The 26,313-nt window shown below is 42.0% G+C and overlaps 1 protein-coding gene across 11 annotated transcripts in view; it reads left to right on the top strand.

The window, feature by feature from the left end:
* The window catches only part of Zmynd11 (zinc finger MYND-type containing 11), a 98,887-nt gene extending 74,113 nt beyond the window's left edge, over positions 1–24,774 (top strand). For 8 of the 11 annotated variants that reach the window (XM_055603891.1, XM_055603887.1, XM_055603889.1 and 5 more), the window contains 11 exons: positions 10,923–11,000; positions 11,523–11,615; positions 13,292–13,379; positions 13,981–14,036; positions 14,835–14,912; positions 15,657–15,775; positions 18,336–18,543; positions 18,945–19,181; positions 19,735–20,007; positions 20,213–20,398; positions 22,564–24,774. In XM_055603891.1, the coding sequence (XP_055459866.1) occupies positions 10,923–11,000; positions 11,523–11,615; positions 13,292–13,379; positions 13,981–14,036; positions 14,835–14,912; positions 15,657–15,775; positions 18,336–18,543; positions 18,945–19,181; positions 19,735–20,007; positions 20,213–20,398; positions 22,564–22,686 (1,539 nt within the window). In that variant the 3' untranslated portion in view covers positions 22,687–24,774. The remainder of the gene's footprint in view (positions 1–10,922; positions 11,001–11,522; positions 11,616–13,291; positions 13,380–13,980; positions 14,037–14,834; positions 14,913–15,656; positions 15,776–18,335; positions 18,544–18,944; positions 19,182–19,734; positions 20,008–20,212; positions 20,399–22,563) is intronic. The other 3 variants (XM_055603896.1, XM_055603895.1, XM_055603893.1) reach the window with 1 other exon arrangement.
* The last annotated feature ends 1,539 nt before the right edge of the window (positions 24,775–26,313 follow it).

Genomic DNA, 26,313 nt, shown 5'->3' with positions numbered 1-26,313 from the left:
CAGGGTGCTAATGGCGATGGTACAAACTTGTTTGGTTGCTTTATGATTTGTTTTATAATGTGTGTTACGCAGCTACTTAGCTGGAGCTATCACATTGTTCCAGTTAACTATAAGTCCAGATTCTAAGTATGCCTTAAATAATACTTCAGTATTTTGAATGTGTACTTAATTTCTCAAAATTTTTATTTTTACTATTTTCTTCTTTTTAATCTCAGTTAAAGATTTCATCTGGGCATGAATTAGCAAATGTCCAGACCAGCGTTAGTCCTATATAGTGCCAGAGTCCTTGGTTACTTTAGCCCACTTCACGCAGGGTATTTTTAGTAGCTGAGGCCTTGATTAATTGAACCCCCTTAGCTTTAAAAGTAGACAAAAGACAATTAGGTTAGCATTAAAAACCCTGTTTCATGGTGGATTATTGGGTAATGTGAGAAGATATCAACAAATAAATCTGGCAGTATCAAGGCTGAGGTTGTAGATTTCTTCTAGATCATCAAAAGCACGTGATGTCCATATGAAATTAGTACAGGCATGGCCTCAGTTACCATTCTGAGCAGGGGGCTGGTGTCACTCATGTTCTGTTTTCATGGTTTTGGAGCATGCCTCTTAAAAGAAAATACGTATCTCTTATCTTCTAGGAAGTAAAAACTTGACCTCTCAGAAAGAAGAGTTGAGCCTGGTTGTGCAGGGCTCTAACCCAGCTACTCAGGACTGCTGGGCCTACAGTTCAGGGCCAACCCAGAGAAATCAGTGAGTCCCTGTCCATAAAAAAATTGAACAAGCCAGCAAGCAAACAAAATCTAAAGAGGACTTTTATATATAGCTCAGTAAGAGATCCCGGACCAGCTTTCCTAGCATGTGTGAAAGCCTGTATCAATCTCTAGCATGTCTCCCCTGAAAAGAAAACAGTGACAGTTTACTTTTTAAAGTAGTAAGAACACGGGGAAAAGGAGACATCCACCAATGCTGTCAGGTCTTTGTACTTAATGGTCAGTTTTTACTTTCATAGTAAGAGCGTAAGTAAAAGAGACGTTATATGAGAGGTAGAAGTGGGATCATACTTTGAGGAAAATAGTATGTATGAAGTTCTGTTTCTATTTCTTGTCCGTAGTTGCTTCACTGTGTTCTGATTAGGTTGTTTGTTGTTTGTTTGTTTTTAATTTCATTGTTAATTGACACAGAAATGCATGGCCACTTCATCCTAGTCTTTTTTTCTTTTGTTTTTCCTTATTCAGTTTGGATGTTTTTGTGATACAAGGATATAATTGTACTTACACAAATAATACTGTATGTCACAATTTACATTTTTTTGTGACTATCCCCATTAAGACTTAGGAAGCCTGTGCTTGCGGCTGAATTTGGGGAATTTTGCCTTCAGCTCTGAAGCCTCCAAAGAAACCATAATTTTAAGTTAGATCTGTTCTGTTGTTTCAATACTTATGTTCAAGGAAATCATAATTGCTAATGATTATTTTCTAGTATGGAAAGGAAAAATAAAATGTAATGGAAATTTAAATGTGTACCAGGTGGAATTTTTGGTTTAGTTTTTAAAACAAAACCAAAATTTCAATGAAAGCTGTCTTTAATATTTAACAAAGGTGTGAGTGTCCAGATCGAAATATTCTTGGACTAAATATAGAGTTCACTAAAACTCTATAACTTTAGTTCTAATCAGAATCAACTTTCCAGTCTTTTTGTCCCTCGAATGTTTGAGGAATGTTGTATAATTACATAGACAAACAAGAAATTTTGTAGAGAAGAACCTTATTTCTAGTCAGATAAGAACAGCGTACAAGAGCCAGTCATTACTACAGAGATGTGTAAGTTTAAAGCGAACATGTCTCCAGTAAGTGGAAGAGACCTGAAGACTTTGTTGTGTCTTAGGTCCTAAGAGGCTTGAAGCATTACTAGGGATAGACTTGCTCCCAGCCTTCAGCTGTGCTGCCAGACCCATCACATCGTGCCTTTGATTTGAAGTGTAGAAGACGCAGTGCTCCTTTCTCAGCCAGAGTCATCTGACCAGTTTTCATACTTAACTTTAAGAAGCTTACATCTCCAAGAATGCTCCTTTAGAGTGCCTGCTTTCTAAACAATGATGTTATGTTGCAGACACAGCCAGTTGCTTTTAAAAAGTAGCTCATGAATATCTGTCTCATTAGGTTTTACTTTGAGAAAAATATCCCTACCATCTAGTTACACACTCTTATTCCTCTGAACTTAATTAATTTAGAAACAATTTTAAAATAATTTTTAAAACTTTATAGTAAAATATTTAAGGAACATAAAGATAAGAAAAGTGAAAGTCACAGAATTCCTTTTGTGTAGTTAGATATTCTTCAGATTTCGTGTGTATGTGTGTGGGGGGAACGAGAGAGAGAGAGAGAGTTAACTGTGTTTGGATATAGTCAACATGTGTCCAAGATTTTCTCTGTACATCTTACAATAGGTGTACAGCAGTCCCTCACCTGACCAGTTCTTATAAATGTGCTTTCATGTCCCATCCATCATTCTGCATTGCAGCTTGTCAAAGATCATCCTCATCGCTGTGTCTGAAAGCATGTTCACTCTCAGCTTCTAAAGACTCTCTTCACTATTTCTTTCTGAAGCTGGCTTACGTTTTATTTTCATGAAATGATAATAAATTTACCAAGCAAAACTGAAAAGAAAAATCCTTTTAAAAACTCCTTTGAAGTTTTTATTTACATAAACATGTAGTTTTAAAACACAACACAGTCATGGTGCTTTTACCACCTGTGTGTGTGTGTGTGTGTGTGTGTGTGTGTGTGTGTGTGTGTTATGTGTGTATGTGCATTCTGGTCATTTTCTGTAGGAAGAGTTCATTGACTGCAGTTGTTAAGCCTAACAGATTTGGACATTTATATTACTTGCTAAAACAACTCACCCTTAAAAGTGTGTGTGCATTTAAAGCACAGTTCATGACGACATTTTTCCAGATTTTTCATTGGCCATTTGATTTTTCTCCGATGTCTCATCTTTCACTTCTCTTTATTTTCATATATCATTTCCAAATTACAAAGTCATTTGCCTCTTTGGTGCCATAGTTCATGGTAGGCCTGTGTGTGTTTGTGTATCTGTGTGTCTTTTTGTCTGTGTATCTGTGTGTCTGTCTGTGAACTGCATTCCTATTAAGCTACAAGCCTTTTGGGGAAAATCACAGGACTGTTTGAATGACACCTGTGAACATTATTTTTGGACTAGGAGAACTTGGAATCATCAGAATAAAATGAGGAACTATGGCTCTAATCAGAATCAACTGTCCAATCTACTCTTTCCTCTTAACGTTTGGAAAGTCTATAGGATAGTTAAGTACGTTGAGCAGGAACTTTTGAGCACTGTGTTAATATACAGGCCAGGTGGTCTGTCATTAAAAACTCCACAGCTACCTGCTAGGGTGGCCCCATGTGCCTTTTGACACAGAGCTTCCTGTCAATCTGCGGGGGTGGGGGTGGTCTCTGCTGTCTAATGTCAGCCTCTAGTCACAGGCCACTGTGGCTACCAGAGCAGACAGGGTTGTTTTTAACCCTTCCTATTCTTGACCCTGCAGAAGCATCTTCCAATATGACATGTCACTCAGACAACATAGTGGTCTGACCTTTGTTTTCCCATCAAACACTTCTCTTATTTAAGAATTGTAAAGGAGGCTGGGCAGTGGTGGTACACACCTTTAATCCCAGTACTTGGGTAGGTAGAAGCAGGTGGATAGCTGAGGTCGAAGCTAGCCTGGTCTACAGCATGAGTTCCATGACAGTGTACAGATTCTATAACAAGCGCTGTCTGTGAGAACAGTGACCTTAATATCTGAGAGTGTGACATTTCTCTTTATCTAATCCCTTACAAAGCATTAGAAGATGAATGAGGGGAGCAGTATCCTAAAGCAAGTAAAATACCCTTTTTTCAGACAATTGGTGCTTCCCAGTGAATGATAGAGATGGGGTTTTGGAGTGGGCCCTGTCTTCTCCTTTCTCCCTTTATTATGTTCGTTCTCCTTTATAGGTGCATTTTGTCTTTTGGACTAGGAGTTGTAGATTCACGTTAGTACCACAGTTTAAATGCATGAACACATTTTTACTCTGTGAACTATAATGTGCATTGGCAGCAGTTAGGACACTGAGTTGTTACATGCTTGCATAGTAAATATCAGGAAGGTTGTTGTGAGCTCCTTGCTCCCTTCTCTGTTTCTAAGCCTAAGATGGAATACTGTTTGGAGATTTTGTCCCTGAGGAATATGAAAATACCACTCGACTGTCCACCACCTCATTTGACTAAACTATGCATCACTTTATGTCCCATATAGTAAATCAATACACACAATACACCAGACACACCACTCAAATAGTACATGTACCACACACACTATAGACATACTGCATACCAGACACTACACATACCACAACATACCAGGCATATCAGACACTACCACACTACACCAGCTGTATTATACACACAAATAGTAGGTGTCCCCCACATACACACATCGTCCTACTAACCACATCCCACACCAGACATTGGTCTCTGTATACACACACCACAAAATCACACACTGCTTTTGAAGGAAAGGATCTGCTTATGGTATGAAAGATGAGATTGTTCCAGTATGCCTTTCAAAAAAACTAGAAAGTACTCATCTCTTCTCAAATATCTACATGGCATTTTTCTCTGAAAATTTTATTTTTATGTATGAATTGCATGATGAATTAATGTAGCCCAGGAGTAAAATATGGAAGCATGGGAAATACAGATAAAAAAACAACAAAAAAAGATAAATGCTGGAGATGATGGTGATGATGATGGGTCTGAGCTACAAAGCTCCCTTGAATTTGCAGCATGTTACTCCCTAACCCCTTGGCCTTAACCCTAAACAGTCCATTGAGATCTGAGAAAGCTCCTTCCAAGGTCTCCGGCCTGTGGGAATAGCTTTTAAAGTCTCCCTGCTACCAAAGGTAACATGAGAGAACATGATCAGAAGGAACAGGTTTTGACACAGCAAACAAACAAAAATCTTTAGAAGTGGATGTTTGGATGGACTGGAAAGATGGCTCAGTATTTCAGAACATATATTGTTCTTTCTGAGGACCCAGGTTCAACTCCCAGCATTTCACAAGAGGCAGGTTATAAACGCTTTGAACTCCAGCTCTAGGGCCTTTTCAGACACCGGCCTTTTACAGTTAACTCTTAAGTCCTGTGTCAAGACCCTGGTGCCTTTTCTGGCCCACATGGGTGGCAGTGTGCCCACTAGGTGGATGACAGTCAAAGGGCCAGAACTTGTTTGCTGCTAACCAGAGTATCTATTTGGAGGAGCAGTCGGGGTCCAGTGACGACTGCTCAGAGAGGGTGGGAGTAGGTCACACTGACTGCCGTGCAGAGGCACTTGAGAGCTGTCTCATGGAAGTAGAGCTAGGGTTGCATCTGTACCCACTGTGTGCTTTCGAATATGGTAGTCTAGTGTTTGCTGATTCCTGAAGCAGAGTGATTTGCAGCTAATGCTCACAATGAAATGGGCCCAAGTGATAAATGAAAGTGGTTTAGATGCACATTTCTTCTTAAGTATCTGCTTTGAAATGGCTACTCCTATTTTTTGGCCAGTTCACTTTTATGAATGTAGGCAATTTATTAATATTTTCATCCCAAAATTAAATACCTTTGCCTTCAAGGTCCCCATTAACAAATATAGAATGGAGATTTGGCTTTTAAATGAATTAGAAGTAGAAGCTGTTATTTTTAAATGGTAATACCAAAAATAATGACCATTGATCACATTGTTGTTGTTTTTAAGACACCTACGTTATATATATTAAATTAAAAGAGAAGTAGAAAAAATTTAATTTTAATTTTTTTTCTTCATAATTTATTCATTATATATCCTGATTGAAGCCCCTCCCTCAACTCTCCCAGTCCCACTCTCCCTCCCGCTTCCCCCCATGCCCTTCCCCTAGTCCACTGCAAGGGGGAGTTCTCCACTGTTGCAATCTGTCTGTAGCTTGTTAAGTCTCATCAGGACACCCTAGATCCTCTTTGCTGCCTGAACTGTGTACTGTCGTATGGTAGCTTTGTTTCTCACTATTGTCTTAACTAGACATAAAAGCAACAATAACTCTGAAAAGGGGAGAAACTGTTCAGATTGAGTCCAAGACAGAAACTGTCAAATCCTGGTATAGTTATATAATCTACCTAACCACCCTGGAAAGACAAGAAGTTGCGTGGTTTATACATTGCATTTCCTTGGTAAATGTAGCAGTGCTGCAGTAAACAGGCTGGGACACGAGTGATGAGCTCTGTGTGGCACAATTGGGGCAATAATGCATTAGATCCTAGTGACTTCCCTTTTGGAGGCTTGCTAACTCTTAACTGAACTTTACTATAGGATTGTTTTTTTTTTTTAGATTTATTTTTATGTAATATTTATGAGTATTTTGCCAGCATGTATGTCTGTATACCACATACATGTCTGATACCCACAGAGGCAAGAGGAGAGCATTGGAGCCCCTGAAACTGGAATTACAGTTACATGATGGTTGTGACCATCATTCAAGGGCAAGTGCTCTTAATAATAAAACAGTGAGCCCACCTAAAATTTATTATAATACTCAGAATCTGAGAAGATAATGCTTATACTAATCCTGTCGTGGATGGGTATGATCTTAAACAAAACGTGTTTAGTGTTTGTAGTATTGATGAACAGAAAATATGTAATTTCCTCGTGTTCACGGTATAGAACAAATACACTGTGTGGGGTGGGAGGGATTTAGAGCTATGCAGGCTGAGATCTTGCTGTCTGCATGCCTTCCTTCTGAAAAACAGAACAAGTGGTTAGGAGTGCCCTGGCACAAAACAGAAAAAGAGGGCTGGCACGTGGGCTCAGTGAGGAAAGGTGCTTGCTATCAAGCTTAGGGGCCTGAGTGTCATCCCCAGGACTTAACACAAGAGGAGAGAACTAGCTCCCTCACGTTATCCTGTGACTTCTGTGTGTCAGTGCTATGTGGGGTAATTTTGCAGGAGTGACACACAGTCAGGGAAGGCTGTGCCAATGGAATCTTACTCACTTTGACTGGAGGCTAAGCCTGCCAGGAAACACCAAGCATAATCTTCAAAGCTAGTAAAGAATTAGAGGGTGTGTTTGTGTTTGTGTGTGTGTGTACACACACGTAGCTGTCTGTTCAGTGATTCTGACAGTCATGCTAACTTTAAAAGCTATCCCTCCATGGCTGGAGTAGCTTTCCCTCCAACTCCTTAAATCCCCAGATGGCCCGATGGTCACACATTGCAACGTGGTATCAGTGCCTGGGAAACAGCCCTGTCTTTGTTTCCTAAAGGTATCCCAGAAGTCTTGCTCTGTCGATTTTTTTTCCCTTTGGGTTTTTGAGACAAGGTCTTTGTATACAGTCCTGGCTGTCCTTCAGGAACTCCTGTATAGAGCAGGATTTTTTCAAACTCACAAAGATTTCCTGCCACTGTCTCCAAAGTGCTGTGCTTAAAGGTGTGTGCTGGCGCAGACGGCGTCTGTGGGTCCTTTCATGAAATAATAAGCCTGAAATAGACCTGAAACGGTGAAGGGGAGGACACCCACAAGCCCCTCTGGCATCAAAACATCCTGCAGCACACACTTTGTTGCCATACCTCCCTGGGAGAGACCCTTCTCTGTTGAGTAGTGCCCCCTTTGGGGAGGAAAACTCCATCATTGCACAGGTTCAGATACAGCTCTGTGGTCGCTTCCTCCAGGCAAACCAGTAGAAATGTGTATGCATGAGTAGCTTCAGTATCTGAGAATTTCTTATTTGTTGGCGGAAAAGAGGAATTGGGTTTCATGTAAAAGTATGTAGTCCACAAACTGATGTGGTCTGCCCCAGGAGTTCCTTTGGGTCAGCCCCATATGATGGAGGGCCCTGAGTCTGCTGCGGTAGGAGCTAAAATGAGCCCACACATGCTTAAATCGTAACCAAGCTTCACAGTGTACTTGATGCGCACAGTAAGAGAGGCCGCTTCCTTTTATGAGTAGCAGAGTAAAGTTGGGCAAAGATTGAAAAGACAGATTCAGGTGGACTGTGAAGTAACCTTCAGAAGCCTCACCACTGTACACTTGCTCAGTAGGGCAGCACAAGGTGAAATTTCAGCTGTCGCCTCAGTATGTGCCTACAGTTTTAGTTTGTTTTTTTTTTTTTAAAGATTTATGTATTTCATATATATTAGTGCTTTGTTTGCATGTACATCTATATGCCAAAAGAGGGCAATGGGTCCCATTATAGATGGTTGTGAGCCACCATGTGGTTGTTGGGAAGTGAACTCAGGACCTTTGGAAGAACAGCTAGCTCTGTTAACTGCTGAGCCATCTCTGCAGCCTGGTTTGGTTTCCTTTGTTTGTTTGTGTGTAATGACCTTGGGCAGTGGTAACACGAAGGACAGTATATAGATTATGAATGCCTAGGTCTCTGCCTCTAAGCAGTTTGATCAGAACCTTAGGAGTGGCTTATAGACATTGGGAATTTTCCTTCAAGGAAAGATGTCCATTAAAAGGGCACACCTAGGTCTCTGTGTGGCATCTCTGAGTACCACACAGGCCATGTTTCTGCTGGCTCTTGACCCTTTGCATCCTCTGTCACAGGAGAGTTTACTTGTTCTAGAGCTTCACATAAATGGACCCTGACATTATTTCTAAAGGCTTCTCAGCTGGTTTTCGTGTGCTAGACTGAAGTGAAATGTTTAACCCTGAAAACTTCTGAGGCAAGGGGAAGGGTTTCTGGAAGTCACATATGAAGGTTATATGTAGTTGTGGGGGGAAGCTTTATCCATTTAGCTGTTTCCTGTCTCAGTTGTCCTTTTTCTAGGCTTATTAGATTGTCGCTTCTAATTGCACTTAAATACCCCAGCCACCTGGCTGGAGAAGAACTAGTTGTCTTCTGTGTATTCCAATGAAATAAAAGCTCCAGACTCAAACTCTTTTCCTCAGGTAACGTTGCTGCCTATGGCTATGCAGATAAGTAGCCCTGACCTTGCAGATGGAGCCAGAAAGGACTGAACATAGGTTCTGTTTAAGCTAAGTGATGAAGGGAGCAAGTGGGAAAATGAGTTCCCTGAACCTCAGTGTAATTTCCTTGCTGTTGCAACATGTTTTAAAGACAGTAGAAGCTAGTGAAGATGTTTTATGGTGATATAAATCCCTAGAGTGATATTTGTTCCAGTTTCATCTGATTTTTGCACATAGGAAAATATTGTGTTGCTTTATTTTATATGGCACTGGCATCAAAAGAACTTAGATTTAAGTAACAGAGTGAAATATTCCATAGGTTTATGTTTAGAGCAAGGGTGCATAGATACAGTTTGAAGAGCCGAGGTCACTGTTGCCAGCCAGGTGTCTGCAGATAGCCCAGCTGGGCTTCAGTAACTCAAAGGAGGGTTCAGAGAGATAGGTGTTCCTGCTCTGTTTGATTCCTACAGGGTTAGCTTCAGTATTTATTGAGTATATTTTAGTATTTCATGAAGGGTTGATTGTGTAGTTCCTTGAAATGAGTTACCTTCCTAAAGACAACCCAGTAAAAACATTTCAAGACTTCTTGGTATCTCTTGCTACTGTAATGACTGTATAGACATTTCTCATTTAGTGAGGCTGATCATTTTAGTTCACCAGTGGTAATGGTGCGTCCACAGTGTGATAGAGTAGACCTGACAGGGCTCCAAAATTAAAGGATGTGGACTCGTTTCCCCTAATGCCGAGAAAAAGCACTGGTCCCACTCTTTTTACCCCCCCTATATGTCTACTTAACATAGTCTGTGCTAGATGATGCCATAGGCCCTACGGCTGAGGGGGAAACATGGAATGTGTCTTCACTTGTGCCAGTGAGTGCAGGTGAGAAACATAAATGGAAGGAAAGATAGGTCTGAAGTGGTAAATGTCTGAGCACAGTGTGATACGTGCCTATAATACCAGCACTCAGCCAGATGAGTTCAGTGCCAGGCTGGCCACAGAGCAAGTTTCATCCAGCCTTGTTTACATAATGAGACCTTATTTCAAGAAATGAAAGAAATATCTGAGACTGTTTCTCAATAGTAAAATAGCCAACTTTTCTTAGCTGTTTTAATATGCATATATAATAAACCTAGAAGTAATTTTCCTCTCCATGCTTAGCATATTAAAATTACTTTGTATATAAAAATAACTTCCTGTATCTACAGCTTTCTAGTAGAAATTATATTAATGGTGGAAAATCATAATCTAGTGGCTGAAAAAGTTGTGACATCCATTAAAATAGGGCAGACCCATTCATTGCTCAGGATTGTGATATAATAATGCCTTTGGCCTGCCTTGTACCCTCATTCTGACACAGGGAAAGTTGGCCTAGTTTCTAAGATGTCTAAAAATGACATGAAATCTGAAATCCAGTTTTTGTGAGAGATCAAATAATCTAATTAGTAATAATTTCTATTTCTATTGTCTGGTGTGTGAGCTAATCATGTCTGTTGCATGAAAAACAAATTATGTTAGTGAACCCACCATGCACAGTCATCAGCAGAGTAGTTTTTAATGTTTTAACAAAATAAGACATTGAAATTGTCTATTTGGTAGTACTAATTTATGGTGTTCCTTAAAAAGACTTTAAACACTGATCTTTGGTAAACTTAAGAGATTCTCTGTTACATGTATTATTTCTCTTTATTAGAAAATACTTTGAAGTTTTAAGATACCAAGAAAATGGAAATTTTTCATTTTGTAGGCATTATGTCAAATACAACATATTTTTCAATTCCCATCTTTTTGAAGGAAATACTACTCATGTAAATACCACAGACTTTATCAAATGTTGGAAATTATCTAACGAAGTATTTGCATGCTCTAGTCCTTTGTGTCTGTCTGCCTTTTACATATGGACATATAAATGACGGACTCACCTGTTCTCTTCTTCCTTCCCCAGAGCATTAAGAAGAAGCATTCAAACAAACAGGAGATGGGCACCTACCTGAGGTTTATTGTCTCCCGCATGAAGGAGCGGGTGAGTGTTTTCTCTGGCTCCTTGCACTGTGGCTTTTGCAGTGGGACCCATGGAAATTTCTGCTGCCATATTTGGCTGTGGTCTAGTTGGTTTCCAAGACAATAGGTACTACAGACTGGACTTGAATGTGTGACCCTCTTGCCTCTGCTTCCTCAGTCCTGGAGTAGAGGCCTAGACAACCAAATCTCTCCACTGCTATATTCATTTTCCACGACAAATGTTGGTGTTGACTGGACTTTGCTTCTTGCTTTGTATTTGTATATGACATAAGCATTTTACTGGCTGCTTTCGATTAAAACATTTTAAAGATTATAACAATGAACATTTGCGCTAGTTATTGCTATTTAAAATGAAATGCTATTTTTCAAATAGCTGTTCTGTCCAACCTTGAAGAATGCCACATTACATTAACTATACACATTCTCCATTAATTATAAAGCACATCTTGTAAGATTATAAGATATTTTCAGTTTTAGGAATTGGTATTTTACATGACCCTTTATGTATTTAATGACCTTTTAGGCTATAGACCTTAATAAAAAAGGAAAGGACAGTAAGCATCCGATGTACCGGAGGCTGGTCCATTCAGCTGTTGACGTCCCTACCATACAAGAGGTAACTTGGCTCCTTTACTTCCACGTGTCTTTCACTGCCAGGTTAGAGGGTAAGTAGCAGCATGCGCAATGGTGGTGGCTGTGGTATCATGGTATACCATGTATTTTGCCACTGTTCCTGCTGACAGACACATTCCTGCTTATAAATGTCACATGTAAATTTTGAAAGGCCTGGCTATTTGTTGATTACAGGAAACCCCTTCTGACCTGGGCAACTTAACAATTTATATGTAAAGTATTGATGTCTGAGCATGACTTTGTACTTTGGCAGTGTCCTTGGGGATTTCAGCTAAAACTTAGGGTGTAGAATGGATTTAGTGTTTGGGAAAGCATGAAAGGAATAAAATTAGGATTAAAGCTAGAAGTAGTAATTCTTAGATCTTTGAGAATTGCAAATAGTGAATTTTCACCATATTTATCTTCTTCCCTAACTCCTTCTAGATCCAACCTTTTTCTCTGCACATCCAACTTTATATCCTTTTTATTAAATCTATCAAATCTAATTTGTGCTGCCATATATCCCAGAATTTGTTCTTGTCTTTGTGCTACATTATAGGGTTTGATGATCTAAGGACCCAGCCCCACTCCCCACCCTGTGCTTGGGCTCCTATAGCCTCTTCCTGCCAAAATCCTCTAGACCCCACTGCCATCATCTCTCCTATGAAGGATTTTGGATCCTGCTAGGCTCTCTGTGAAAGGAGCTGATGCTATCTGGGTTGATGCTTTCACCTTGTGTAATATCAGCAGAAGTCCTGTAAGGAAAATTAACAGAAAGACAAGATTTTTATGAACTTACTAGTTTGCAATCCTGTTTAAAATCTAAAATATGAATCATGGTTCAGAGCAGAACTCAGTAGGAGGTGCTTTGGGGGTGCTGTGGCTGTGTACTTAGCTGGGCAAGCCCCTGACCAGGTCCAGTGCCTGGTGTAGTAGCCCAGCTCCACAGAGGCAGGAACTCAGGGAGGACTGTCATTCTGTGTGGGCTATATAGGTAACAACCTAGGAGAAATGGAAATTTTCACGGAAGAATGGGCAGTTGAACTACACAGGAAAGAAGCCTCAGGAGCCAAGAGGTGGGACATATGGGAGGAGCGTGGGGCACAGCATTCCTTAGAGGTTTCGAGGCTATTTTTGCTATTTCCAGGTAACTTAGCTATATAGATTCTACTTGAAAAGGGGGGGGGAGGGCGAGACCCCTGCAAGTCCTTCTATAATCCTCTTTGCCACCAAAGGCTGAGGTATAAAGAATTCATTGAAGGAAGTCCTTTCCTTTTTCCCGCTAATGTAGAGAAAGCGAGGAACCTGAGACTTCACTTCAAACCAGTGCCTGGTCCAGCTCAGAATTACATCTTAGAGGTTTGGTGACCATTGTGGAGGCTAACAGCTCAATTTTTTTTAGCCTTTATCCAGCTGTTAGGAAGATGGCAGGCATGTGTAGCCCTACTCTCCTATTGGCAAAGCTCAGCAACAGCTGCCACCACCACTGCAGATGAGGTGTGACAGCTGTGAAGTCCACTGAGGGAAATTCATAGGGTGGCTGCAGTGCCCCCTGTGGCCTTGTCACTTCTGGTGGGGGCAGCAGAGGAGTCCTGATATCATCTGGGCAGATTCTGTTGTGTCCTCTTTTCAAGTCCTGTCACTCACAGCACATCTGTCCTTCTGTCTTTACCCCTGCAGAAGGTGAATGAGGGGAAGTACCGGAGTTATGAGGAATTCAAGGCTGATGCACAGCTGCTTCTCCACAACACAGTGATCTTCTATGGAGGTTCCGTCCTTTTTCTTTTTGTATACAGTTTGAGAATGTTAAATTCCACATTGAGAATACCTGTCACAGTTCCTTGTAATCAACACGAGTAATGGTGCTGGAATTGAAACTGATGGCTGCTTGCTGGTGTGGCTTTTGGAGGTGGTGGCTAGTGCCCTGTGCGGGGAAAGCATTCTTTTGACCATTTTTTTTTTTCCTGGTGCTGAGGCTCAAGCCTACACACTGTACTGCTGAGCTACATCCTCAGTAGAATGTTGTATTTCCATCCACATGCGTTATCTTAGCTAACAAGATAATGCATGTGGTTGGAAAACTAACAGGGTTTTGCAGGCACTTCATTTAATTCTGATATTTTCCCTCCAAGATCTCATTCTCTAAGATGAGAGATCACTCTCTACCTAGAGAATTAGTTATTGTGTTGTATGCGAAATGAAAGTTGCCCTGTGGAACTTATTTTCCCACCAGAACATTATATAAAATGTGTGTTTTGAGATGAATGTGTTTCCTTTGGGTAAGTTGAAATAGGTGACAGGAGAGTTATTTGACTTGATGGTGGAAGTTTCTAAAGTACTGATGACAGGTTGTTTATCTTCATTTACAGCAGACAGTGAGCAAGCGGACATTGCAAGGATGTTATATAAAGACACGTGTCATGAGGTATTTAGTATTCATTCCTAATTAAACTTTTGCTATAATCCCAGTTTTAAGGCTTCTGCCCTCCATTGCTTCATTTTAATTATGGCGTTTCCTTTGAATGTAATTTGATTTTTATGGTTGGCATACATGGAAAGTAAAGTAAATAAAATATTTCTGGAAAAACTTATGAAAGACATTACTTACAGAAGTAACTTTCAAGCATTGCTAGTTGCTGATGTGAATATTGGTGAGCTGGTGAGACATGGACAAGCTGTGTTCTGCAACCAGAGCCACATCTTGGGATGTGGGTTCACATGAGCCACCTACCAGGGCTCATGGGCACATCCAGTTAAGGCAGAGAGCAGTTTATATGCATATATAAGCCAAACACCTGAAACTACTGTTTTTGAAAAAATTTTTCATATACAGAGTTTAATTTCTTCAGTTTATTTCAAATTTGACTTTTCCTTTTTTAGTTATTAAACAAAATCTTATTAATATCTACAGTGTTAGAAGGAATGAAGTGATGTAGGTATAGACTTCAGGGTATGGAGAGCTATCTTCTGAAGACAGGCTGACAACAGGAAAACAGAGGAGTAGTTTGTACAGTTATGAAGCAAACACTGCTAGCTGTTGATGGCAGTGGGCACAGCAAAGGAAGGGGTACTGTCACCCTTGTGAGTAGCAGAGTCCAACTATGGCAGGACCTTCTGCTATACTAAGGGATTTCGATTAAGTAAGGGCTGAGAACGCACCCTGTCATCCCACGCAGCTGCATCACTTGTGCTGTGTGGCTCACACCGTTGCTTTGCTTTTCAGCTGGATGAGCTGCAGCTTTGCAAGAACTGCTTCTATCTGTCAAACGCACGGCCCGACAACTGGTTCTGCTATCCTTGCGTATGTGGAATTTTGTGATTTTCGTTGATAGAGAACTGTTTGGACCACATTTATTTCCTGTTTACTTAGGGATGCTAATACCTGTGAAATATATTTCTTTATATCACATAGTACATGTGATCATCATGAATATGCACAACTGAAACATGAGAAAATAACAATAATTATTTTTCAGTTTGAATTTCAAATAAAGCACTTAGTAAGACCATGTACTGGGTCCCTTCATAAACAGGAGAGTGAGTCTTTGCTTTTCCTCTCATTTTCAACAAGAAACCTGTGGCTTTGCCTATGTCTATAGCTCCATCATTTCCTATGCAATGGCAAAGAGCCTCTGGGTGTTTGAGAATGGTATCCCCAGTGATACTGACATCAGGCAGGCTCAGGAGACCTCACAATCAGAACGGTCTCTGGGCCTAAAATTTCCCCCTTTCTAACAAATATCCAAGTGACACTGGACACAGGAGCAAAGTCAGTACACTCTGTCACCACTATCATGCCCAGGGCTTTTTGGCTCTAGAGGTGACCTTATCTCAATTTCTGCCTCATCTGGGAAATAGTCTGTAATTCTATTTTCTCTTAAACATATGCATTGTCGGTACTTTTCTTGATGTCAAAAGAAAAAATAAACACTTGTATATGCTTCATACTTAAAAGGAAATATTATCTAATGGATTATGTCTTATTCAATTCATGCTTCTTTACTTAAGTAGTTCAATGTTAAAAGAAATAACATTTCATTTTCAGATACCTAATCATGAGCTGGTTTGGGCTAAAATGAAAGGTTTTGGGTTTTGGCCAGCCAAAGTCATGCAGAAAGAAGACAATCAAGTTGATGTTCGCTTCTTTGGCCATCACCACCAGAGGTAATTCCCAGACTCATGCCATAGCCAGAGCTGTACTCATGACTGCGCAGGTGACTACTGTTAGAGACAGGGAGTTCTGTGTTCGTTTCAAATTCAGCACATATCTACAGCTAGTAATAATTTATGTGAGTTTTCCAGTATTATTGTAAACAGAACATTTCAGCAGGATGCTTGGTCCTCAGGTGCAGAACAAGCTTGTACTAAGATTGTACCCGTCACGCAGGGCATGGGAGGGTCCTCAGGCACAGCTGCTCACTATAAAGATGCATAGGTATTTGAGTCTGCTCCATTATCCTATTAATAGGCAAAAACCAATTAATTTGGGATAATAGAATCAGTCTAAAAAATGTGGGCAAGCACAGTGAATGTGGAGGAGAGGGACAGCACACATCATCTCCACCCCAGGCATGAGTTTGTAAAGCTTAAAAATTTACATATGTGGATACATGAAACGTATGTATTCCAAACAAAGAAGCTGACTATAAAATTACTTCACATATTTCATAAAAAGATACCAACCTATAGGATAACACACTACTGTTGTCACTGTGAATTAAGGCCCTAGCAACATTGAACATTAAAAATTAGGATGTTAACAGTATTGTCCTAAGGCTTGTGACCATTAGTTCGTTTGGATTAGAAAGGTGAATTCAATGTTTTGAGTTTTCCCATAGGGCTCAGATCAAAGAACCCAGTAATAAAGCCAGAAAAGATTCCTCTTACATAGATATTAAAGGAATGGAGTCATGCTAACAGTCAGCCATGTATGTGCTCTGAATGTCTCCTTTGGGCTCAGAGTCTTGGGCAGAGAGGTCAGTCATGTGCAAGAAGCTTGGAAACAAAGGACTGTGCTTCCCCTCCCCCCCCGTTTATTGTTTATTTTATGTAACTTGTGAATACTTCAAATATTTTGTTTTCTCACTCATGTAGACACACTTAGCAGACATCAAGTAATGACACAATGAACAATTTTAATATATGAACATTTTAGCTTGATGAAGACGTAAGTTTTATCATTACAGCTTTGCATATCATATCTAGCAGGTTTCCAGCTCTCACGGGGTGGGGGGATAGTGTACATGCCAGTGGAGTCAGTCAGTATCTGTGAATGTGTGTCCAAGTCTCTGCACTGACTTCTAGTGACTGCTATCCAGACACACTGGCCAGGCCCCCTGGGCTTTGGGAAAGCTGGGCCTCACTCCTCATGCAAGCTGCATACAGATGTAAGCCTAGCTCCTAGCTTGTAGTGTGGTAGTGATCAAAGTGAGAAGAATGGGGAGGAGAACCTTTTCAACTCTCACATGGACAGGCCTCTCAATAGACTTGCTATTCTATCATGTAATGCAGAATCATTGATCCAGATAGAATATAACATGAGTGATTACTCAGAACACAGAGTAACAATTCCATCTTATTAAAAGTATTTGATGTCTTGAAAATAAACAGAAAGTAAACATGACTTAAGCACCAAAAGAATATGGCTCACGAGGAGGCACTAGTTGCTAGTTCTGAGGAATGTGCTTTTCACAGTATATTGCATTACACCTAGGAGACAGAAAAAGTAACGCAAATGATTTCGGACTCCTCCTCCTAGACTATGAGGCTGATTTTGCTTGGCAGAGAAGCCAGTTTTTGCCTGACACATGGGGCCTCTGTAGTGGGCCAGTCATCTTCCTTAAGGCAGACAGACCTTTTTGCTATAAATTTCTGGAGATGGCATAAGCCTAGTTGGGAGCCAGCAAGAAAGATGCTGGATAATGTGGAGTCAGTAGTAAGTCACAGAATTGGTTTACACATCTTTACCCTATTATTATACTAGCCTTAAGTTGTAGGACATGTGTACTTTTGGCTCAGGGTACCCAATGTTTACTTAAACTGAAACCTATGCGTAAAAATGTTTTAAATTATTTTGAGAATGTGAGGGCAGGAACATCCATCCTGGGGGTGACCAGCCCACTGTGCACACTTTGTCACAGAGCCCTCACTGCAGGACTCACTTGTATGCTTTTCTTGACTGGCCCTGTGCAACAGGGCACCTGACTTCCATGTTCTGTATCACCTTCGCCTCCTCTCACCTCTTCAGCTCAGTCATAAGGCAGAGGCAGCATGTATCAGGGACTTCCGGTTAGCAGTCTCTGTGTGTGTGTGCGTGCACGTGCCCACGCGTGCACGTGCTGCTGCATGGGTACACATGCATGTTTGTGTGCCCATTTTGAAAACTTTGTGCATTTTGAAATGGGTCCATAATGCTGATCAGCATATAGCTAGATGGGTCCTGCTAGCTTACATTATCTAAGACAACAGATAACATGTTTTAAAAAGAATGTCTCTATGAACAGTGGCAAGCTGAGCTGACTAAAGAGGACTGTGAGGGAGTCACTGTGTCCAGGGAACTGGCTCCTTACCTTCTGTCTGCTGGCTAAGAGTTTGTCAAGCTCTGAGGGTCAGCCTTTGTCAAGTTGTTGCAGATACTCTTCACAGTAGGCAGAGTACACACCACGCTCTTAACCGTCCTCAGCACTGTGACTGTTTCTACCTACACCTCCCAATGCTCCCACAGGGCCTGGATCCCTTCTGAAAACATTCAGGATATCACGGTCAATGTTCACCGGCTGCATGTGAAGCGCAGCATGGGCTGGAAAAAGGCCTGTGATGAGCTGGAACTGCATCAGCGGTTCCTCCGCGAAGGAAGGTTCTGGAAGTCTAAGAATGAGGACCGAGGTGAGGAAGAGGCAGAATCCAGTATCTCCTCCACCAGCAATGAACAGGTGAGGCACCACTGTCTCGGTAAGGTCCTGCTCATTCTGATTTTTCAATGCAGAAATCTCCATGTTTACTCCTCACTGTCATAAACAGGTTTTGACATCTTCTTTCCCTTTCCTACAAACATGTGTAAAGTTCTCTGCACAAGTAACCAAACCAGTGCAAAGATGTGAGTGGGTAGAAGCGACTTGGAGCCTGACCCGGCCAGTGGGAGGAGAGTAAGTGCGCTGCTCGGTTCTGCAGGTCCACTGGCTTTCACCAGCAATCCACAGCAATAACGACGCAGGTGGCTGCTGAGTGGACGGAAGGACTCCCTTCTCTCCTGCGGGCCACTACAAGTATTTTCAACACAGAGGTATTTCCTAGTGTGCCAAATAATAAGATATTACTTTTATAATGCCCACAGCTGAAGGTCACTCAAGAACCAAGAGCAAAGAAAGGACGACGTAATCAGAGTGTGGAGCCCAAAAAGGAAGTAAGTTGCCCACCTCACAGTGTCCAGGTGGCAATCGAAAGAGGAAAGAGTCTCAAAGTACGCTCAAGACAGACAAGTAATACCCGTCAAGTTAAGGCCCAGTCTCCCGACTCCTGTCGTTGTGGACTGCTGCTCGACCAGCACGCGAGTGCACAGTCTCCGTCCCCAGTAAGCAGCCGTGGAGCAGAGTCCGGGGAGCAAGCAGGGTGCTGCTGCGTTTCCCGAGAACCTGGTGTTTTTCATGGCATTGTGTAACAGAACAGTTGTCTGACAAACCAGTCATGCCAGCACTAAAACAAGGAGACCATGGTCAAGCTTTCTTTTTGTATGAACCAAGCATTTGTAAAATTGTAAATCTGGGTACATGCCAGACAGATTTCACTGAGGTGTGACTTAGGACTCTAGGAAATGACTATAAGATGATAATGATTTTATATTTTACAAATTAAAAACTTTAGTTTACTTTAAAAGTTAAGATCCATCGTGTTAATATATAGGCAAATTATAAATGAAATTTTTGTTTAGAATTTTCTTAAGCTATTAATTGTGTAATTTTTCATTCACTGGATGGGTTTGGGGAGGATTTATTTGTGATCAAATATATCAAGACACCAGATTAATTACCTGCTTGGTAACAGCAGTTTGGGGGGGGGGAGCATGCAGTGAATTTTTATCTTAACTGAGTCGGGGAGAGTTATATTGGCCTGTTTTGCTTCTTTAGGAACCAGAGCCAGAAACAGAAGCAGTAAGTTCCAGCCAGGAAATCCCCACAATGCCTCAGCCAATTGAGAAGGTGTCTGTGTCAACCCAGACCAAGAAGTTAAGTGCCTCTTCCCCAAGGATGCTGCATCGAAGCACCCAGACGACTAGCGATGGCGTCTGTCAGAGCATGTGCCACGACAAATACACCAAAATTTTTAATGACTTTAAAGACAGAATGAAGTCGGACCACAAACGTGAAACAGAAAGAGTGGTCCGCGAAGCGCTGGAAAAGGTGGGGCTGCGCATTGCTGGGGGGCGGTAGAGAGTGGAACAGCTTCTCACAGGAGCGCCTGGGCCAATATTCCTTATAGTGTTATCATTAGTAACACTTTCTTGCTAACAGCTTTTGTGTGTACTGAAATAGTGGGAACAGAGCCTAATCCCCGTAGTAAGGCTTTGCTTATGTGCTGTCTTGTCTGTCACTGTCTTCATTTCAGTTGCGTTCTGAAATGGAAGAAGAAAAAAGACAAGCTGTAAATAAAGCTGTAACCAACATGCAGGGTGAGATGGACAGAAAGTGTAAGCAGGTGAAGGAAAAGTGTAAGGAAGAATTTGTAGAGGAGATCAAGAAGCTAGCGACACAGCACAAGCAGCTCATTTCTCAGACCAAGAAGAAGCAGTGGGTGAGTAGTGTACTGTCCCCGCTGTCCCTGGGGTGTCACCTGCTGTGAGGTCAGCAGACAGGCCCCCTAAAAGAGTAACTGTGACTCCAAAACATTCAGGGATGTCTGGAAAGCCCTCACGGGCAGAACACTGCTGTTGCAGTCACTGCAACTTCTCCAGCAGTACAGACACTGTGTTGTGCAGGGTGTCGCTATCAACTTTGACCTGGCGACATTTAATAGTGTCCAAGCTGAAGGGCCTCAGATGCATCCTAACCGCCGGTGTCCCTGTACCTGATGCCTGGGTTGTGGTAGTTTACAGAAATTGCTTCCTCTTGCTCATAGTAAGAGCATGCTGTTCCTCAGCAAGCACCCTCCCTTCAACCTGACTGCAAGTGTCACCAAGTCCTGTTTCTGAGTCTTTCCTCCCCCTGAGCTAGAGGCCCTGCACTGCTTTCTTAGCCCCATATTCCCTGAGGGAACTACCTGCTGGGAACAATTCCCCCTTAAGCTCCTAACTTGCTTTCAATTTAGAGGATATTCCATAAAGCATTTCACAATAATTCCCCCTTTTACCCAGCTCCTATTATGAAGATTCTGTAAATATAGGTAAAGTTCTCATGAAGTCTATGGTAAGAAAAAATTGTTATAAAGACTTAGCAAGAGTGACAAGGGCATCTGAGCACATATGCAGAAGCCTGTGTAGATAGCTTGGTGAGAACTGCTGGCTAAGGACACAGCTGAGTGTTAGGTGTGGTCAAGCAGGCCTCAGAAGGCCTAGACACCAGGCTGGCAATTCTGTCTTACAGAAGACACTAGATTTATTGAAGACATGACTGTATGCTCACAGAAAGTCAGGAGGAAATGAGAAGAGGGCCTGCTGGAGGACTGCAGCTGTGCTTCTTAGCTGTCACAGGCAGGAGCGCTATGTGTGCTTCTGACCTTTTAGACAAGGCATTTGAAGGCTTCTGACATTGACTATTGATAAAGCCCCAGTGAGAGGTGGGGTCATCCTAAGCCAGGATCCAAACCCCTAGCTTTCTGCTTAGAATGTTTTCTTCCACCACTGAAGAGATAGTACAGGGCAACAGATCAGAACACACACAAATGCCAGATGTCATGAGATAAGAACTGAAGAGTGAGGTGCATGCTGGGAAACCTGGGTCCTCCAAGAGTATCTGTAGGGAAAAGGATGAGGACAGGGCAGTTAAGGAGACCGGGAAGTGAAATAAACAAGTTTAGCCTGTAGTCACACAACCAAGATTTAAATTCTGACCTGAGTGACTTACCCAAGTGCCCTTCTACCTTCCCAGCAATAATATGGCAGGAGCTGCCATTGTTGATGCAGCAAAATCACAAAACTCAAAATACTAATTTTGATAGCTAATAAAACAAATAGGTAGCCAAGAAGAAAACTGGAAGGTTGAGTTACCAGTCCAGTGTAGGAGAGTGTTCTGGGTCCCCCTCTGAGAATCTCGGCCACTGTCAGCCCGGGTGCAGAGGACCGCTGTAGGCTTGGGGGTTGTAAGCACAGCCAGTTGCCCTTGCTGTGCTCCCATGCTCCTTGCAGGTATCTACAACAGAAGTCCAAGGAAGAACTTCCCCTTCATTTTCTCTTCCATCTCTAACAGTCTGGCCTTAGCCCTAGGCCTCTTTGACCTAGCTGTCTGTGGTGGGAACTTTTACTGAAAGATAGGGCTAGAAAAGGTATCTCCAGGCCTGTGGGTGGCTCTACATTATTGCTGTGCTTCCTAAAACATAGGAGGCACTTCATTTAAACTCAGGTACCCCCACTGCAAATGAATGTCCAAATGAGGTAGGGATGGAGACCAGAGCGCTGGCTGTCAATCATAAGTATAGAGTAGAGGGATGTGGTGTGTGGGAGAACAGAACTGCAGATGCCTTCCTTGAGGAGTCAGATCTGGTCGAGAACATGAGGGAAGAGCCGCATGAGGGGAGGAACATTTGATGCTGGACCTGAGGGAATGAGCCTATAGCGACCCGGGTTGATGCAGTGTTGGGAAGACGCCAGAGCCCTCACGCCATGGGTTTCTGGCCTTCCACATAAAATATTCGGTGCCCATTTCGTCTGTGGGCTAGCCTGAGCCAGAGAGAGCTTTGCAAGCCTAGAAGCATAGCGGGCCCTGAGCCGTCCTCCAGTCTCATGTGTGCCTCCTTCCCTGCAGTGCTACAACTGTGAGGAGGAGGCCATGTACCACTGCTGCTGGAACACGTCCTACTGCTCCATCAAGTGCCAGCAGGAGCACTGGCACGCAGAGCACAAGCGCACCTGCCGACGGAAGAGATGAGCCTGCCTGCCACCCTCACACGCAGCAGTTTTTGTTTCCAAGAAGCCAAAATTGTTTAGAATTTGCTTCCCATTTTGCACCAGCCTTTAAACACTTTTCGTGGTGAAATTTTGCACAGTAGTTTAAATCTTTTGTTAATGCTCCTCCGGCATTTTCCGGGGGCTGAAGTAACATCAATGGAGGGTATTATTCTAAATAAATTCTAATTGAGGATTTGTTGCATTTTCAGCAAATTTTAAAACATTTTTAGGTTTTACAGAGATTTTAATCTTTAAACAACAGATCTTAAAAAAAAAATAGAAAAAAAAACCCAACAGGTGAATACGAGTGAGTCTAACAGAGACAGAACAGAGCTGAATGTAAGAGCGACAGATGCTTCAGAAGAAAACAGACTACCTGGCCGTGACCTGGCCGTGACCTTGCGGAGCTGGTTTTGTGCAGCTTGCTCACTGTTCACAGGCATGCCTGTGGCCGTGCTGGCGGCATGTGATTGAATATAGGGAACAGGGTTGACACAGCAGGGCTAGCCCTGCATATTTTTTCTTAAATATTTCCCATTGTGTTTTCATTATTTCTTTTCAATATATAACTTTTATAACAAATTATTAGCTTTGATCTTGTAGTTTAAAATTGCAGGGAAAATGGGGTAATCTTTTACTGAGCTGGATCTTAGAGAAAAATGAATATTTAAATTTTAAAGTTTGCACATTTCATCTTTGTCCTGACATGAGTGCTTGTAACAAAATCAGCAGCATAAACAAAAATCAAAGCCAAAAACTACCTGTACTCAGACCGTGGAGTTACAGCTGAGGCATACGAGTTTCTTAACTGAGCCCCTCCCTCCCCGGTGCCACCCTAACCTCCCCCGTCCCCTCTCGTGGATTACTACTCGGAGAGAGAAAGCACTTAACGTGTCACAGAAGCCGCTGTGTTATAGGGAAGGGTCATTGCTACTAACGAACTCCATCACTGTACCCAGTGAATAATGCATGTTACTTTTCTTGTATTAAAGATAACGTGATTTGTACAAAGTCTGTATTTTGCGGGATGTCTGGTTAAGAAGCATTACTGGTAGGAATGGATCGATAGTTGAATAACATTTTTTATATACATAGATATATAAAAGACAACCAGGAAAATTAAATTTCTTTAAAACTATCTCACAGTTAGTTTTTTCTCCAAGACCGATCATAGACCAAACCAAATTCCTACTTTATCCTTTAGTTATTCTTTTTTTGAGGTTAGAGAAATAATTTGTAAATATTTATTTAGACCTTTGATATTTATTAAAGCAATTACTTACAACAGAAGTGAAAGAGTCGGGAGAAAAGCCTTTAAGACAGTTTTCTCCGGTCCATCAGGGTCACTCTAAAGATGAAAGTAAGGAGTTGTCTGTGCCTCCTGCACCTGGCGTCGATTGCTGTTGCAGACGGTGGTAACTACTGCCAGACGGAGCGCGCTCTTTGTACAGACCACCGGTAGCCCGTCACCGCCTCCCAGGCTACGCAGTAACTGCAGTAGCTTGGCACCTCCTCTCCCTCCTCGCTGCCACAGAACCACCATTGCTGCTGCGCTGCCCTAACAAGGACACTTAAGAGTCTTTGATTGTTTTCAGGTTTTCAAACTTCGATCCACCCCTGTGAAAGCAAGTTGTTGTGGGAATATTTTTGGTGTAAAATCATTCCAGAGTATGTACTATTTACCTGATAGCTGCATGAAAGTGAGGTTCCTGTTACTTTGGCTTCTTGTCTCTGTCAACACGGCTGCACATTTCCAAGTTACTACAGTGTGAAAACTGTGTGTTAAAAAAAAAAAAAAAGCAATTAAAAAAAGAGATTGTGGCCTGGTTTTGTAAAAGTTTTAGGTAAAATTACAATTGATTGTTTTAGGAATCATTAAAAATTTTCTGCAATCATAAAGCTCTATCAAAGTGTTGAGTTTAGCCACTCTGCACATTGTAAGTACCCATCGTGGCTGTCCAGTTCTATGATGCATTCTGGCATTTTGTAAGCTGCTCTGACTAGCAATATATAGATTTCATTTACTGTGTTAACATTGGTTAATAAATGTATTTAAAAAAAAAAACAACTCTGGCCAATAATCTGCTTTAGTCCAGTGTCCTGTTGCAGACACACTCAGCTACACCTGAGGGTGGGCCAGGAGCTGTGTGCTGCTTGTGGTGACCATGAGCCAGTGTAGGAGCTGGTTAAGGGCACATGTGTTTGATCCCACAGGACAGCTCACAAGCATCTGTAACTTCTGACTTCTGCAGACACCGGGCATGCTATTGGGGCACGTACTATGCAGGCAACTCATTCACACACATAAATGTAAAAAACAAAAATTAACAACATTTATACTGGATTACGTGCATCATTTTTCAGAAGAGGATGAAGTCATGTTCTCGTGCTCGCTCTTGACTGGAATGCTGGGCAGTCAGGGCCATCCTGTTTTCACTTGGCATGGCAGGTGGTGCTATTTCACCAGTCTGTGGCTTTCACGCCAACATTAACCCATCTGCATCATCTGTGTTTTCTGTGTGGTTTCATCACTGCCATCCTGTAGTGAAATCATAACTGGGATGAGATGGATTAAGCTTGAACTTACTGTAGGATTCTGAAGCTTCCAACAGTCATCCCAAAACGTTCTGTTCACCTTAGTTTGTCTTTGTCTCTATGAACAAGCTTACCTGTCTGTCCTCAGCTAAAACAAACAGAAATCTCAACCCTCAGACACCAACTCTGATTCTAGACCTTTAGCCTAACAGTTGGGTTCATAAGGTTCCAACTGAGGAACAGTTAAGTGACAGTGCACCAAAGTGATAGTCTTGCCATAAGCAGCCTAGGCCAGCGTCCAGGCAGTTAGGTCAGTGTGCCTGAGACGGATGAGCAGCTTGCACCTTCCCGGTGCTTCAAACCCACGACAGGACACTGCCTACAAGTGGCTGTATTCTAACATTTCACTTAGTCTAGCAACCAATAGCCTGGGTCTGACAATCAAAGGATAGACAATTCAATTCAAATAATGTACTTAGATGTGCTTAACTGGTGAGCGACAGAGCTCAGTCTCAAACTCAGGTTGGTTTAATTGCAAAGTCCATTTTCTAATCCATCTGCTGTGCCAGACTGATACAAATACATCCAATTTAGAGGAGCACAAACCTGATGTCTGGAGGCCTCAGCTTCAGCATAAGCATCATTAACCAACTCCCAAGTGCTGCCACTCTGTGGACCACAGTTGTATTACCAGGAAAGGAAATGATGGGCCCATATGCTAATGTGCAGGACAAACTACATAAATTTCTATAGGTGCCTTATGCCCAGAATTACCTTGACCTTCAGGTTAAGAATTCTTAACCCAATCGAATCGACAAGACATTAATATGTAGAGAGACAAACGGAGTGACTGTAATGTAGTTAGAGCTGCTCAAACCCACACAACACAGCTCACCCAGGGACTGCAGAAGGCAGGGTCCATGGAGTGGGGCTGCAGCGGGGAAGGCTGGAGACTCATCTGCTTCTGAATGTCCAGATAGTGTGGAGTTTGCTGATTAGAGAGGTAAGTTTTGGAGGTGTGAAAATTCACAGACAGTGAGTGTTACTGCATTAAACCACAAACTCCAAAAGG

The sequence above is a fragment of the Psammomys obesus genome, unplaced genomic scaffold (genome assembly GCF_907164565.1).
Source record: "Psammomys obesus unplaced genomic scaffold, mPsaObe1.curated_primary_1811, whole genome shotgun sequence".
Taxonomy (NCBI): domain Eukaryota; kingdom Metazoa; phylum Chordata; class Mammalia; order Rodentia; family Muridae; genus Psammomys; species Psammomys obesus.
Note: the sequence above shows the minus strand (reverse complement) of the source record. Positions and strands in the feature narration are given on the sequence as shown.